Genomic DNA, 15,093 nt, shown 5'->3' on the forward strand with positions numbered 1-15,093 from the left:
ATATATATGAGATAGACAGATTGAGAGATATATATATATATATATATATATATATATATATATAATACACACACACACCAGTTACAGCTGTACTAGGCATTATACGGTATTGTCATTGAGGTGGAGGGGATTAGAAATGTGCTGCCTTTTTTGGACCTGTATTTGGATATCTAGTGAGCCTTACCATTGTTCTTTGCAGAGCGCAGACCTACCGTTCAACTGTCAGTACAAATCCTTCTAAATTTGCCCAGAAGTTTGGAGGTGCTGAAAAGTGTCCACGTTGCGGAGAGTCAGTCTATGCTGCGGAGAAGATCATGGGCGCTGGGAAGGTAATGCCACTGTACTTGTGTATGAGCTACTGTGCAAGGCAGTTAATGGCTATACTTTGCTGTGGGGGCAAATGGACAAATCAAGTCCTGTTGAGGTGGAGTTTGATTGGTCTATTTTCAAGCTGCATACATAAGTCTGCATCAACTCGGAATTCTTTGCATCGCAATCTTGACTCTCCCTACTAAAGAGCCTATAGGCGTAGAAAACCTGATACCCTAAACTCTGCCCTTCACCCAATGCCGCACCCTAGGTCACTGCTGATAAACAGGAAAAAAATGATATACAAATACACTTTCATTTTATAGAGGAGGTTACTGTTACATGATTGTGCTGTCTTGTATAAGTTTTTTTGAGGTGAAGGAGCAGGGAGATGGCAGAGGAGGGGGAGGGCTTGCCATATTTGATGGACATTTTAGCACTTGCTTTAGGTTCCTGTTGCAGGTGGCCAATACTTTGTCCTATCATAATGCTACATAGACCAAGATCTGTGTATTGATGAAAGTCAGGCTGGAGAAAACTCAGCTGTTTGTCAGTAGTAAGTGGTAGGCAGCACTGTCCAACATTATAAAGCCTCTGACAAGAATGGGAGCTTAGTCCTTTTGCCGTTACCATTATATGGAGAATGGCTGGAGAGCCTGTTGGTTTCTGTACTAGTCCTTGGGTCACCAACGTGTAAACATCAGGCATGCTATCCTACAGATGGAGAGACAATCCAGCAAATACTTAGAAAAAAGGCATGTGGGTTATAGTGAATGTATGTGTAATACCAGTCATGTGTACAAATCCCCATCTCCTTCCTTTCACAATATATGTGGACCAAGCACCTCTTTCACCTCCATGGAGAGTGTTTAGATGTATATAGGTGTCTGCTTCATAGATCCTGCCTTTTGCTCTGTGGCTTCAGTCTTTAGAAAAGGACAGATGGAGTTGATCCTAACAGCAGGCTAAGTTCAGTACAAGAACTCCACACTGTATGAGAGATACAATTAAAGCAGGCCCAACATACAGAACCATTGCTGCTGTTTCCATGCCAAGCTTGTTATAGTCCACACAAAGACCCCCCCCCCCCCCCCCCTTCCTCTGCATTAGGTAAAGCCCTTGGGAATGTGTGGTATTAGCTATTACAAAGATTAATGTATTCAGATTTTGGATGCATTAAACCTTATCTTGAAATTGTTGGTTTGCATATATTTCTACAATCTACATTTAATTATTGGCCTCCATCTAAGCTCTGTCAACACTTAGGCCCTGTGCACACCAAAACCGCTAACAGATCGTCAAAACGCTAGCGGTTTTGGGAGCAGAGAGCAGATATTTGGCCGGGTGCACACCAAGCGGATTTTGTATGCGATCCACCAGCCGCATCAGCCAGTGAAAACGCTTGGCTATTGTATTTCAATGTGTGGTGCACACCGGCGGTTTGAGGTTTTTTAGCAAACCGCAAACGCGCAGCAGGAGGCGCGTTTGCGGCTTGGCAAAAACCTCAAACCGCCAGTGTGCACCATCCCATTGCAATACATTAGCCAAGCATTTTTTCCAGGCGGATGCGGCCGGCGGATTGCTACAAAAACCGCTCGGTGTGCACTGGGCCTTACTTATATCATTTTATTGGAAGCAGGAAATGTGGGCGCCCGCTAGCGGCAGAAAATAGTGCCCCACCATAGACCTCCAGGGCTGGGCCGAGGCAGAGGCGAGAGAGGCTCCAGCCTTAGGGCGCAGTGTAGGAGGGTGTGCAAAACTCACTCAGCTATCATTCCCCTATTGTGTTTAAAGCAGAGAGAAATAAGAAAGGAGAATACACGGCAGGCAGTGACTGCAAGACAGATAACTGGAGATTAAGGTGTTGGGGGGGGGGGGGGGGGAGCCAGTGGGGCCTCTTAGTCTAATAGCAATCAGTGTGTGACGGCTGGGGTGGGAGGGATGGAGGGGCGCACTTTGGTGTCTCAGCCTTGGGTGCTGAAGGACCCGGCTCTGTAGACCTCTCTATAAATAGTGTGACATTTAGGCACCCGCAGCACCTAACAAATTGCAGAGGATGCCACCCGCACTGCAAAACATGGCTACAAATAGTGGGCACTTGTATAGGATTTTTGCCCAATTTAATGTTTTTGTCTAATCAAATGTCTAATCCGGAAAGAAAATGTATATTGCATATCACCAGCTCAAGTGACAAACTGGGTCCCCACTTGTTCAGACTGTAAAGCAGCTGCTAGACTAGGGCTGATCAAATCCGCATCCGGCCCACCGACAGGCTGCCGGATTCCTCTTCCCCCCCCCCCCCTCCTTCCTCCCGAGTTGCGAGCGGCAGGGGATTTGAACCTCACCTCAGCGCTGATTCCAGCATTGCGTCTCCGTGGCAACAGGGCATCACATGACTCGCAGTCAGGACATGTCAGCGTATAACAGGCTGGCAACGTCCTGATGGCGAGTCATGTAATAAGCTGGAATCTGGGCTAGTGAGTTATAAATTCTGTGTTTGCCGCCCGCACGCATTCTGCAGGGAGGAAGAGGAGAAATTTTGAGGAGAGCGGTCTGCAGCATGCAGCCCAGGCCGCGAAAAGTTTGCCCAGCCCTGTGCTAGACTATTGCTCATCCTCTAAATGCATGTATTTGTTTAAGTAGTGTGCTAAAACTCTGATACTTTTACAGCCATGGCATAAAAACTGCTTCAGATGTGCAAAGTGTGGCAAGAGCTTAGAATCCACCACTCTGACTGAGAAAGAAGGGGAAATCTACTGCAAAGGTGAGCAAGCCAAGCTGTGCCTCTGTCCTATTCCCCTAATATGAGGCGACTGTGTAAGGCCTGTACAATGGTGAGGAATACAGCTGCACAATGCAGGAAATTGGAAAATAACAAGGTAAAGACAGACCAGAGCCAATATCAGGAAATGTCTGTCTGAAGGAGATACAACAAGCACAGCCATTTATTGGCGTCTAGTCGGATTCTGCTGAATGAAAACTTTTAAATGATCTCCTTATTGAGAATATAATTAGAACAGTCAGGTTGCGCATTGCAGCATCTGCAAGCAGACTTGTAAAGGAAGAGGCTCATAGCAGACAGGTTTTTGTGCAATATGTGCTGGATGGAACTGCATGAGGTAAATGTAACTTCTTTTATAGTTCCAGCTTCCTGAAAAGTTAGTGTTACTTTCCATTGTGTTCTACAAAAGGAGGCTTTCAGAACACAGCAGGATGTCTATAGACAAATGAAAAACAGGAATTGAAAAAGTAACTTCTCTGGGAACATTCTGAATTTTTTTTTCTTATTTCTGATTTGTAAAGTCAGCTTATCACGAAGGCTTTATTTCCAGTAGGGTGCTGCGTCCATTTCCGAAGTGGACGCGGCAAAAATCACATCTGCACTGGAAAAATCCAGCATGCACTATGTTTTCCCATATGCAAATTAGGAGACTTGGCCTAAAGGAGTGGGTAGACTTGCAACTTTTTATATCACAAAATAATGTACCTAGGCTAGCATTGCTGTACTATGGTATTGTAGAGTATTGGCCCAGATATAGCCAGCACTAAATGCAGCAGAAGAGTCTTATTTATCCAATAAATAAGGTCCTTGCTTTCAGTTTCTCCTAATACCTAAAATTCATTTTGAGGACCTTCCATCTCCCACTTACTTTGTCACTGGAACCATTGTGTACCATGACAGCTGGTTCTTCCCCAGCTGCACCCAATCTGTAAATTTTGTACCACTACATGCTGAACCCGAGCACCCCAGGAGACAACACTGTAAAGCATTCACGGTTTGTATACACTGTTACAGAGGCGCCAGTAGTGTAAAATATTGATAAAACATTTAAAAAACGGGGGGGCTCGTGGTGGACTTACCTCCCCAATGTAGACACAAGATAATGTCGGTTTTTCAACAAAAGAATTTACATACTCCAAAAAACTTGCAACGCGTTTCGTGGGCACATCCCACTTCATCAGGCTATAAACAGCAGTACAACAACTTGTGCTCCGGGTAAATCAGCTTAGCGCATCATTCACGGTTTTGACAAATTACCCTCTCTGTGTACCTAATAATGGAATCCCCTACCACCAGTATCTGTCTAGCTTTTGCTGCACTCCTGTTCCCATTTTCAATGCAGCGGACTGTCCCTTGGTTGCTAAGGGACACATCCAGCTGCAACATCGCTACTCCAGAATCATCCTCCACAATATTACATAAACAAGCATATTTATTAGGGAGAGACAACGTGAGACTAGCCTCCCATTTTCCCCCTATCCCTTCTAACTGTAACCCAAGTAGTAGCAACCTCAGCTTCTTGCTCCAGCTGGGCTCCACCCTCACGCATCCTCACTGGTTCCAGTCAGGGTCTGAATTGTGAGATCCAAGCTCTTTTCCCTGTTTATGCATCTTAGTGTTGCAAGGTGCTCATTTAGCTTTCTGACCTCAGCCTCTAATTGAGCAACACACACACACCAAGGGTAACAGTATGCATCCTCAATCTGCTTATCAAGGCATGTATACATGTTGCAGGATGCACACTGTGCTGCATGGTCCAACAGGAGGACCATGATATTTATTTAACGTAAACTGTGGTGGTTAAAGAGACACTGAAGCGAGAATAATTCTCGCTTCAGAGCTCATAGTTAGCAGGGGCACGTGTGCCCTGCTAAAACGCCGCTATCCCGCAGCTAAACGGGGGTCCCTTCACCCCCAAACCCCCCCCCCCCCGCAAAATCAACGACCAAATTGGTCGTAGATTTTGCTGCTCCTAGAGGCAGGGCTAACGGCTGCAGCCCTGCCTCTAGTCGCGTCTATCAGCGGCGCATTGCCGCCTCTCCCCTGCCCCTCTCAGTGAAGGAAGACTGAGAGGGGCGGGGGAGAGGCGGAGATATGCGCAGACAGACGCGCGTGGGGCAGGGCTGCGGAAGGTAGCCCTGCCTCAATCCGGAAGAGATCCCCGGCTGCTCGGAGGGGATTTGTGAGGTAAGGGACCCCCGTTTAGCGGTGCGATAGCGGCGGTTTAGTCTATGAGCTCTGAAGCGAGATTTATTCTCGCTTTAGAGTCTCTTTAAAATAAAAAAAAAAACCTATAGAAGTAAGAGGTATGAAAATTTTGAATGTAGTGAATAAAATAGAAAAGACCAGAAACGGAAGATATAGAGTGAAGTGGGGATGGAGGAGAGAATGATGGAGAGTCAGTGCAGGAAGGAGGGAAGGGAAGAGAGAAAAAAAATAGATAAAACTTACCCTACAAAGTGACTATCGCATTCTAACCAATGCAGAGAACTCCAATTTTGGGGCAACTATATATATATATATATATATATATATATATATATATATATATATATATATATATATATATATATATATATATATATATATATATATATATATATATATATATATATATATATATATATATATATATATATATATATATATATATATATTTTGGCACACTGTTTTCTTCCTCCCCTTTTGCGCCTATTCTAACACCTACTTATAACGCCTATATGCCACTTGTTGCAAGCTCAGTCCTGGACCTGACTAAATAACACCTGTACTAGCTAACCCCTCCCCCTGATTGATCCCAGCTGCAATTCAAGTTGGCAAAAAACAAACTGCAAGGAAAAATATTTGTTTAATCACATCTGCTGATCTCGGTCTTAGATGTTAAATAAACAGCAATATAAATCAATCGACCACAGTTAATTCAAGTAATCAGCTCAGCACATGCCAACCCTCTCCAGCAGTGAAATGTAGCCTTCCCACCAGAATAGGCATTTTAACCAGTTCTAGTTCTTCTCATCTATAGTTTCCTCTTTTATTTTATTTATTTTTATTTATTTAATTTTTTTTAAATTTTTTTTTTATACAGGCCAATTAGTGTTCTCTGTTTGAAGTACTTCCCTTTATGATGCCCCCTTAATTGCTACCCTCCAAAACGTTTGTGTCCCCTGAAAGGGCTCGTTTCCACTTGTGCGGCCTTTTCGTGCGAATTTTCGTGCGAATTCGCATGAAAATTCGCATGGATGACGATGTATGCGAATTTAACCATGGCTGTACTGGTGTGCTTTTCCGTTGTTTCTATGGGAATTCCTATTAACTACATTGTATGCGATTCGCATAGCGGTATGCGGTATGCGAATTCTGATGGCTCTGCCATGCAAATTTTTTCTGCACAGAAAAACGCAATGGAATCCTGACAAGTGGAAACAGTCCCATTCACTTGTATTGCTATGCGAATTTGCATGCGAAAAACGCATGCAAATTCGCGATAGTGGAAATGGGCCCTAAAACACAAGGGTGATACTGTATTTAGCAAAAGATGATACTACCAAAGTGAGGGATTGACTGCTAAATATATTTAAACATAGTCGCGATAGTGGAAATGAGCCCTGAGGGCTCTGCCATGCAGAAAAATCCTGCACAGAAAAACGCTCAGGAAAACTGACAAGTGGAAACAGGCCCATCCACTTGTATTGGCTGTGCGAATCTGCATGCAGGAAACGCATGCAGATTCGCGATAGTGGAAACGGGCCCATAGTGGTCCCCATTAGTATAGTGCTTTCCTTTAATTATTTTGGCCTTTAATTATTTTGGCCTTCATCATATTTCCCTGCCACCTCACCCACTGCAGATCTACCTGTCCTTCTGTAGCCACACTGTTACTGTTTACACTAGTCACATGGCCATCAGACCAGGGAAAATTGTAGAGGAAGGGGATTGGTGTGGGGCACTTAGAAAATTAGCGAATCAGCAGTGCATGAATGAGAAGAGGTAGATATAATACATGCCAGTGCTCTCCATATCCATGCAGGAAGAGAAGTGAAAGTAGACATCCTTGATTGGTCTTTTCTTGGGCACTGAGAGGTATGCGAGTGGGCATGTGCTATCCGCCCCCAAAAGCTCATTAAAATATTTGTTTTCATAACATTGCTGCAGTCAGAACTGGGTAAAAGCATCTACCCACTTAGCAAATGACAACTTTTGATTGCATGAAATCGTTGTGGTCAAGAATTGCTCCCCTATAGCAGCCCTAGTTAACCTCCTTGGCGGTAATCCCGAGCTGAGCTCGGGGTATGCCGCCGGAGGTCGCCGCTCAGGCCCTGCTGGGCCGATTTGAATTCTGTAAAAAGCAGCACACGCAGCCGGCACTTTGCCAGCCGCGTGTGCTGCCCGATCGCCGCCGCTCCGCGGCGATCCGCCGCGTGCAGCGGCGAAAGAGGGTCCCCCCAGCCGCCCGAGCCCAGCGCAGCCGGAACAAACAGTTCCGGCCGGCGCTAGGGGCTGGATCGGGCGGCTCTGACGTCAGGACGTCGACTGACGTCCATGACGTCACTCCGCTCGTCGCCATGGCGACGAGGAAAGCGAAACAAGATAGGCCGCTCATTGCGGCCTATCTTGTTACTTTCGATTGCCGGAGGCGATCGAAAGTACGCTTCCGGAGCGCCCTCTAGTGGGCTTTCATGCAGCCAACTTTCAGTTGGCTGCATGAAATATTTTTTTTTTTTATTAAAAAAAAACCACATTGCAGCCTCCCTGGCAAAATAATTAAACCGCCAGGGAGGTTAAAACTCAAGTTTACTAAAGCTTCTAAGGATGTACCCCTTTATAGTCTATTGGTTAAGTGCTCTGCCTTTGACATGGGAGACCAGGATTTGAATCCTGGTTAGAGTTAGTATCTATTCAGTAAGGGCCCGTTTCCACGCCGAATCCGCAGAGTCTCCCCGCAGGCAAATCGCGTGGGGTAACTCTGCCATAGGGTACAATGGCGCCACCGGCCAAATTGCTTGCGATAGCGATTCGGCCGACATTGCCATCCAAAATGGTGCAGGAGGCTCTGAATCCCATAGCCGTGCGGCTGATGGGATTCATCTGTGTAGCCGCAGACCCAGAAGTGCCGTCGTGTGTCTCGCAGACGCGTGCGGCTCAAGTGGAAATGGGCCCTAAGGAGTCCATGGGCAAAACTCCCTAACACTGCAAGGTGGCTTTTTGAGCACACCCTTAGTGGCTGCAGCTCTCGAGCGCTATGAGTCTAACAGGGGAAAAGCACTATACAATATTATGTAAATGATACTTGTGTACCTAAAAAGAAAAAAAAAAAAGCAATTCTCTTAAGTGCTCCTTGATGCACATTTTTATTAGCAAAACACTCTTCTGTTTCAAAACTAATGTTTGGAAAGTATTTCTATACAATAAAAGTACTTTACTTTATTGAAATGTAATTCATTCTTGTATGAAGCTGAAAGCTTGTGATGATGAATTAACTTTGTGAAGCAGAAGTATCATCTGCACAAATCAGAAGTGCTCCACCGGGGTACAGGTGCTTTGTGTCCTAAGGGCCCTTCATTTAAGAGCCTCATTTACTAAGGCCAGGTCCAGATTTAATAAGAAGTATACTCTCGTTATTTTACAACTCGTGTCCTCAAGCTGGCACTCCATATAAAGCACACTAGACAAAGGAGTCTAGTTCGTTTTTCTAATAATATAATCCTCCTCCTTTCTTTTTTTCTGCTCTCTTTGTGTGTGTGTGTGTTGTAGGACGAGTTTCAAGGACACTTGTGCTGTCACTAGGTATGCAGTATTCACGTGTGGGTAGATGGATGGCATAGGTTTACCGAGATGTGTATGGTTCTCCTGTTTTGAAAAAGGAACAGAAGAGCCCCAAAAATAAAATGGTTGAAATTGTATGAAGAGAACCTTACATTCCAGAATAGATCCCAGCAACATTGGCAAAGACATCCAGGCTTTATTATAATTTTTGTGTGACTTCTTCATCAGTTATTTCCACTATCCAGCTAAAAACAATACTGTATCCCAACAAAGAGGAGGGGAATAAACAGGTCCACTTGACACTTAATAAACTAAGCAAACGAAAAAAAATCTGAATGCACAATAATAGAATTATATAGAGAAAAAGGCCACAAACCCACTAGCAGTGCTTTTCTAAGCATCTGTGATTTAGAAAAGCTCTTAGGGCTGGTGCACACCGAGCAGGTTTTCTGGCGTTTTTGCAGCCGCTTGCGGCTGCAGATACGCTTGGTCAATGTATCTCAATGGGGTGGTTCACACCAGAGCGGGAGGCGTTTTGCTGAAACGCATACTCCCGGGGTAAGGCATTTTTTGGATTGCGGAGGCGTTTCTGCCTCCAATGTAAAGTATAGGAAAAAGGCAAACCGCTCTGAAAAACGGCAGTTCAGAGCGGTTTGCAGGCGTTTTTGTTACAGAAGCTGTTCAGTAACAGCTTTACTGTAACAATATATGAAATCTACTACACCAAAAACGCTTCCCAAAACCGCAAAATGCTAGCTGAAACGCTACAGAAAAACAAGAAAAAGCGTTTGAAAATCTGCTAGCATTTTGCGGATCTGCTAGCGGGTTTTGGTGTGCACCAGGCCTATCTGGCCGCATCTCAGCTGTAGTAAGCCATTGGTGGAATGATGACAGCATCCCAGAACTGCAGAGTGATTGCAAATGACAATGTGACTCATTGCAAATGCACAACCGAATGCAAGCAGATAACCCAGAACTGTCCTTTTCCACCGCAACTGACAGAACACGCCACAGGAGATTGTTATATTAAAAAAAAAAAAATCACATTCCTCAAGTGGAATCGCACACAAAGCATTACATTAGCAAAAGCTTCTCAAATCACATGTACTTAATAAAGCGCTTCTAGTGGATCCCAGGCCAAAACATAATGGTGAGATTGCAAAGCTTTTTTTTTTTTTTTTCTTTTTTTTTCTTCAGGTTTTATTCAGGTTCTAATCACTATCAAATTAACATTCAGCAATTTTATAAATAAAATATATTATATTTAACACAGAGCTAAACCTGACTGGACGTCATTTAGTGGCTATATGTTTTTCTGTGAAGGATAGCCGAAATGTAAACAAGCTTAAAGGACAGATGCAAGCTAAAAAAAACAAAAACAAACAAAAAACGAGATCTGCTTATCTTGGGATTTCTCCAGCACCTGACAGCTGATAGATCTGTCCCTCACCACAGCTCCACTCCCAGCCAGAGTCCCCTCCGTTGCAGATGATTACCATCATGCATTGCGCATGCGCGAGTGCCACTCACGATCACGTGGTCTGGAGTGTTCTGCGTAGAACGATGCTGACCTGGTGAGGTCGGCATCTGCAACAGAGGAGACACACCGGCTGGGTAAGTAGATTTTTTTTTTTTTTTTTTTTTTTTTTTTTTTTTAATCTGCTCAGACCTTCCCCTTAAGACGCCTGGAGTGAGAGGGATGTGGAAACTTCCACGTGTTTGCATTGTTGAAAAGCAAATTTCCAATCAAGTGTATAATTTGTTTTGTATAGTTTCTTACATTTCTTCTCTTCTACTAGCTTGCTATGCAAAGAATTTTGGACCTAAAGGATTTGGCTATGGCCAGGGGGCCGGTGCCCTTGTACATGCACAATGAATGGAATACGGCAGAGAAGGATTCCAGAACACTTATTGAACATTGCATCTCTTTATTGCCGAGAAGAGGGGTTTTATAAACTAATACTAATCACTGTGAAGTCCTTCTGATTTCTACTCCCTGAGTGTGTTTGGACTTTGGTTGCTTTGTTTTCATTGTACCTATTTCTGACTAGTAGAAAAATGACTTCTACGGTTAATTTTTGTTTTGTCTGTTTCCTATTTGTAACATATATTAGAGAACAAATCTACACTTACTGAGAACATATTTTCTTTGTTTAACAGTTTCTTAAAATAAAAGAAAAAAAAATGGATTTCTTTTTATTTCACTTAAGGTTTTTTTTTTAATTTACTGTATATTCCTGCGTATAAGACTACTTTTTAACCCTTGAAAATCTTCTGAAAAGTTGGGGGTCGTCTTATACGCCGGGTGTCATTGATGCCGGGTGATACGCCCTATCCTGTTACCGCCTCTCAGATCATCTCGCTGCTGAGGGAGCGCAATCTATTCTTCCATACCGCTCTGATAAACAGGTAGACAAGGAGAGCTGACCAGTCTACTTAAGGAGAGTTGACCAATGCAACAAGTCAATTGACTATATACTGTTATATACTGGGTAACACATACAGTACAGCACCAGTATCTGTTTATACATGGCACCAGGATATGATTTTTTTTTAATTTTATTTTAATTTGGTGTGCATTGGAAGAGGGGTAGTCTTATACGGCGAGTATATCCCAAACTCTATATTTTAACTGGAAAAGTTGGGGGGTCGTCTTATACGCCCAGTCGTCTTATACGCCGGAATATATGGTATTTCAGTTGTGGAATTTCTCAAACCCTGCTGTTGAATATTTTATGTATTAAAAATATACCACTAAAGCCACTATATATGTATGTATGTATGTATGTATGTGTGTGTGTGTATATATGTATATATAAATCAATTATTGAAGAGAAAGTGAAGGTATTCATTTAACTATCCTATCACAGGAAGTGAGAAACAAAAAAAACTGAGTACAACCTTACTAGTGTTCCTGTATTGGTAGATGATGGTGTTGGCAGTTCTGATGCCGATAGCAAGGTCTTGGGGAGTTAAGATTGCTCCAGGTGTCAAAATAGATGTGAGGCCCAGTGCACACCAAAACCGCTAGCAGATCCTCAAAACGCTAGAGGTTTTTGGAGCAGATTTCAGAGCGATCCTAGGCATGTTTAGAGACGTTTTCTAAACATGCCTAGGGTTTTTGGGAGCGTTTTTGTGTAGCAGATTACAAATATTGTTACAGTAAAAGCTGTTACTGAACAGCTTCTGTAACAAAAACGCCTGGAAAACCGCTCCGATGTAGCGTTTTCCAGAGCGGTTTGAGCGTTTCCTATACTTTACATTGAGGCACAAACGCTTCTGCAAACTGCAAAAGTGCTGCAGGACCCACGTTTGCGGTTTGCTAAAAACCTCAAACCGCTGGTGTGCACCATCTCATTGAAATACATCAGCCAAGCATTTTCACAGGTGGAAGCGGTTTGGAAAACGCTACAAAAACCGCTCGGTGTGCACCAGGCCTCAGTCAGGGATGGCCAATGAGATGAAAAGTGTTCTGAATTTATGCAACTTGAAAATGGACCAATGGGATGCCACCTTTGCAGAATTTGATAGATTTGAATGCAAGATCTGCATGACACTGGCCTCAATTCACTAAGATCATGCTGGAGATAAGGCAAGAGAAAACTTACCTCCACACGTGAGAGAGTTATCTTACCTCTTCATTCCTTAAGTTACCTCCTCTGTAGTTAATTTACCTCTCTGTAGTTCTTTTCACATGCAGCTAATTAACAGCCTGTCTTTAACTCTGGAGTTATTTTAAGGGTTGGAGAGTTAATTCAAAGACAGAAGAGTTAACTTTAGGTTTGCCTGAGGTAAAATGTTTCCTGAATACTACATGCCTTATCACCATGGTAACAACTCTAGAAGAGTTATTAAAGACAGGAGATAAGTTTAGTGAATTGAGGCCATTGTGTCAATGATTAGCATTTCATTGACCATCCCCAGTATCAGTAGCTTGATGGTAGTGTGTAGGACCGATAAGTTAAGCTGGCCACTAATGGTCCAATTTCTAGCAAAAAATCGTTCGAGCGATCAGAAATTCTGATCGGACGAAAAATCGTTCACTACACCACCAACTAACCAATCATTGCTTCCTATCTATCATGACCACCAAGAAAATCCAATCATTCGGGCGACATTTTTTTCACTCGTTCATAATCGATTGTGTCCACCAATAGAGATTATTTACAACCAATCCGATCAGAATTTCTGATCGCTCGAATGATTTTTCGCTAGAAATTGGACAGTTAGGGCTCGTTTCCACTGTTGCGACGCGATTTCGGCCACATTCCGACGCTTGTAAAAACGCATGCGGATGCGTTTCCACATGCGTTTTTACCCGCGATTTCGCATGCGATTTCGCATGGCAGGGTGCCATGCGAAATTAACCATGACACTGCCAGGGCTAAATAAAATTGAAAAAGGTGCGAAATCGCATGTAACAAACGCATGCGTTTTTACTATTAAATACATTAGCGGCGATTCGCACGAATTCCCGACGCAGGCGAAATCGTTGGCTCTTTTGTGCGTTTTTTTCACGCTGAAAAAAACGCACCTCAACAATGCTACAGTGGAAACAGGCCCATCCACTTGTATTACATGTGCGGATCTGCATGCGTTGGACGCATGCAGATTCGCGATAGTGGAAACGAGCCCTAAGTGGCCAGCTTTAGGATTGGGTAAATAAAAAAAAAATTAAGGTTAAGATTAGACACGGGATAAATTCATGGTTAAGCACTAGGCAGGGAAGGGGATTAAAGTGGACCTGAACGCAGAACTTCCTCTCTGCTCTAAAAGCTAAGCAACAGCATAATAACCTTTAAAGAAAAACCTTTTTGTTACAGCTGATACAAATCCTGCAGTTAATCATGGAAGCAGACATAGGGTTAACATCCTTTGTTTACAAAGTAGCTGCTCTGCCAAGGACGTCCGAGATTCCTCAGCTGACACAGCTGAGAGATCAAATTTCACTTGTGATTAATCCCAGATGACAGGGAATTAGAAAGGGCTAAACTCTCTAAATACATACAGGGTGCATTTCTCTGTTGTCCTCCTGTCCTGTGCAAGAGTTCAGGTCCACTTTTAAGGTTAGGGCTATTTGTAGGATGATAGCAGCAAGTTAAGGCTAGGGTTGGGAACAGGGCAGGGGGATAAGGTTACATGACAACTGAAGAAGAATATGGAGGCTGCCATACTTATTTCCAATAACAGTTGCCTGGCAGCCTTGCTGATCTGGCTACTGTAGTGTCTGAATAACACCAGAAACAAGTTGCGCCTAATCTTGTCAGATTTGACTAATGGCAGAAACACCTGATCTGCTGCATGCTTGTTCAGGGTCTATGGCTACAAGTATTAGAGGCAGAGGAGCAGCAGGACAGCCAGGCAACTGGTATTGCATAAAAGGAAATTAATATGGCAGCTTCCATATCCCTCTCACTTCAGTTGTCCTTTAAAGTTGGGCTATGTACTGAAGTTAGGGAAGGGAGGAACTTTACAGCCAAGTACCGTATTTTTCGGAATATAAGGCGCACCGGATTATAAAACGCACCTAGTTTTAGAGGAGGGAAAGAAAGAAAAAAAAGATTTTGAACCAAAAAGACTCCTAACATATTTCATCAGGTGCTGTCATATCCCTCATCTTAGTGTATTCAGTCTAGATACCAGTATAGTGATCTGCTGTGAGGTTACATGAAAGCTAGACTAAATAGCAGCATATTGTATATTCTCACCTCTCACTAGATGCTGCTGCTGCTGCTGCTAGTCTCATCACAGTGTGACATGGGGGTAGAGTGTATCTTCTCCCTGGGGAGCCTTCTCAGCCTATAGGAGGATTAGAAGTGGCATTTCAAAAGAAATCCCTGCATGTAGACTCTACTACATGCTATATAAAAACATTGTGCAGCACTGCTTCAATGTGTTGCCATGGTAACCTCCAGCTCTGCTATGTAAAAGCTTTACCCGCTACATAAGAAACATTTACTGTTAAATAGATATGATGAAAATCGCAGCTTACTGTGGGTTGAGCGGCATTGCATATCATCCCCCACGTGCTCTGGCCAGCTTCGGCTGGCTTTGCTGCATGTCTCCCCTGTGCTTCGGTCAGCTGCGGCAGGCTTTGCTGGGCGCAGTGTCCTCTACATGTTGCCGGCTTTGCTGGGCTTCTTGCCTGGCTTTGCGTTAGGAAAACATTGCCCCCGCTACATTGGAACGGCCCGCTGCGCTGATTTATGGCATTTCCCGTCCTCCCCCCCGGCCCGTTT

General features: G+C 43.7%; 1 protein-coding gene across 2 annotated transcripts in view; it reads left to right on the forward strand.

Annotated features, from left to right (window-relative positions):
- CSRP2 (cysteine and glycine rich protein 2) overlaps positions 1 to 11,613 on the forward strand; it is a 43,093-nt gene extending 31,480 nt beyond the window's left edge. For both annotated transcript variants that reach the window (XM_068276642.1, XM_068276643.1), the window contains exons 4-6: positions 200 to 329; positions 2,980 to 3,073; positions 10,654 to 11,613. In XM_068276642.1, the coding sequence (XP_068132743.1) occupies positions 200 to 329; positions 2,980 to 3,073; positions 10,654 to 10,730 (301 nt within the window). In that variant the 3' untranslated portion in view covers positions 10,731 to 11,613. The remainder of the gene's footprint in view (positions 1 to 199; positions 330 to 2,979; positions 3,074 to 10,653) is intronic.
- Positions 11,614 to 15,093: the final 3,480 nt, after the last annotated feature.

The sequence above is a fragment of the Hyperolius riggenbachi genome, chromosome 3 (genome assembly GCF_040937935.1).
Source record: "Hyperolius riggenbachi isolate aHypRig1 chromosome 3, aHypRig1.pri, whole genome shotgun sequence".
Classification (NCBI taxonomy): domain Eukaryota; kingdom Metazoa; phylum Chordata; class Amphibia; order Anura; family Hyperoliidae; genus Hyperolius; species Hyperolius riggenbachi.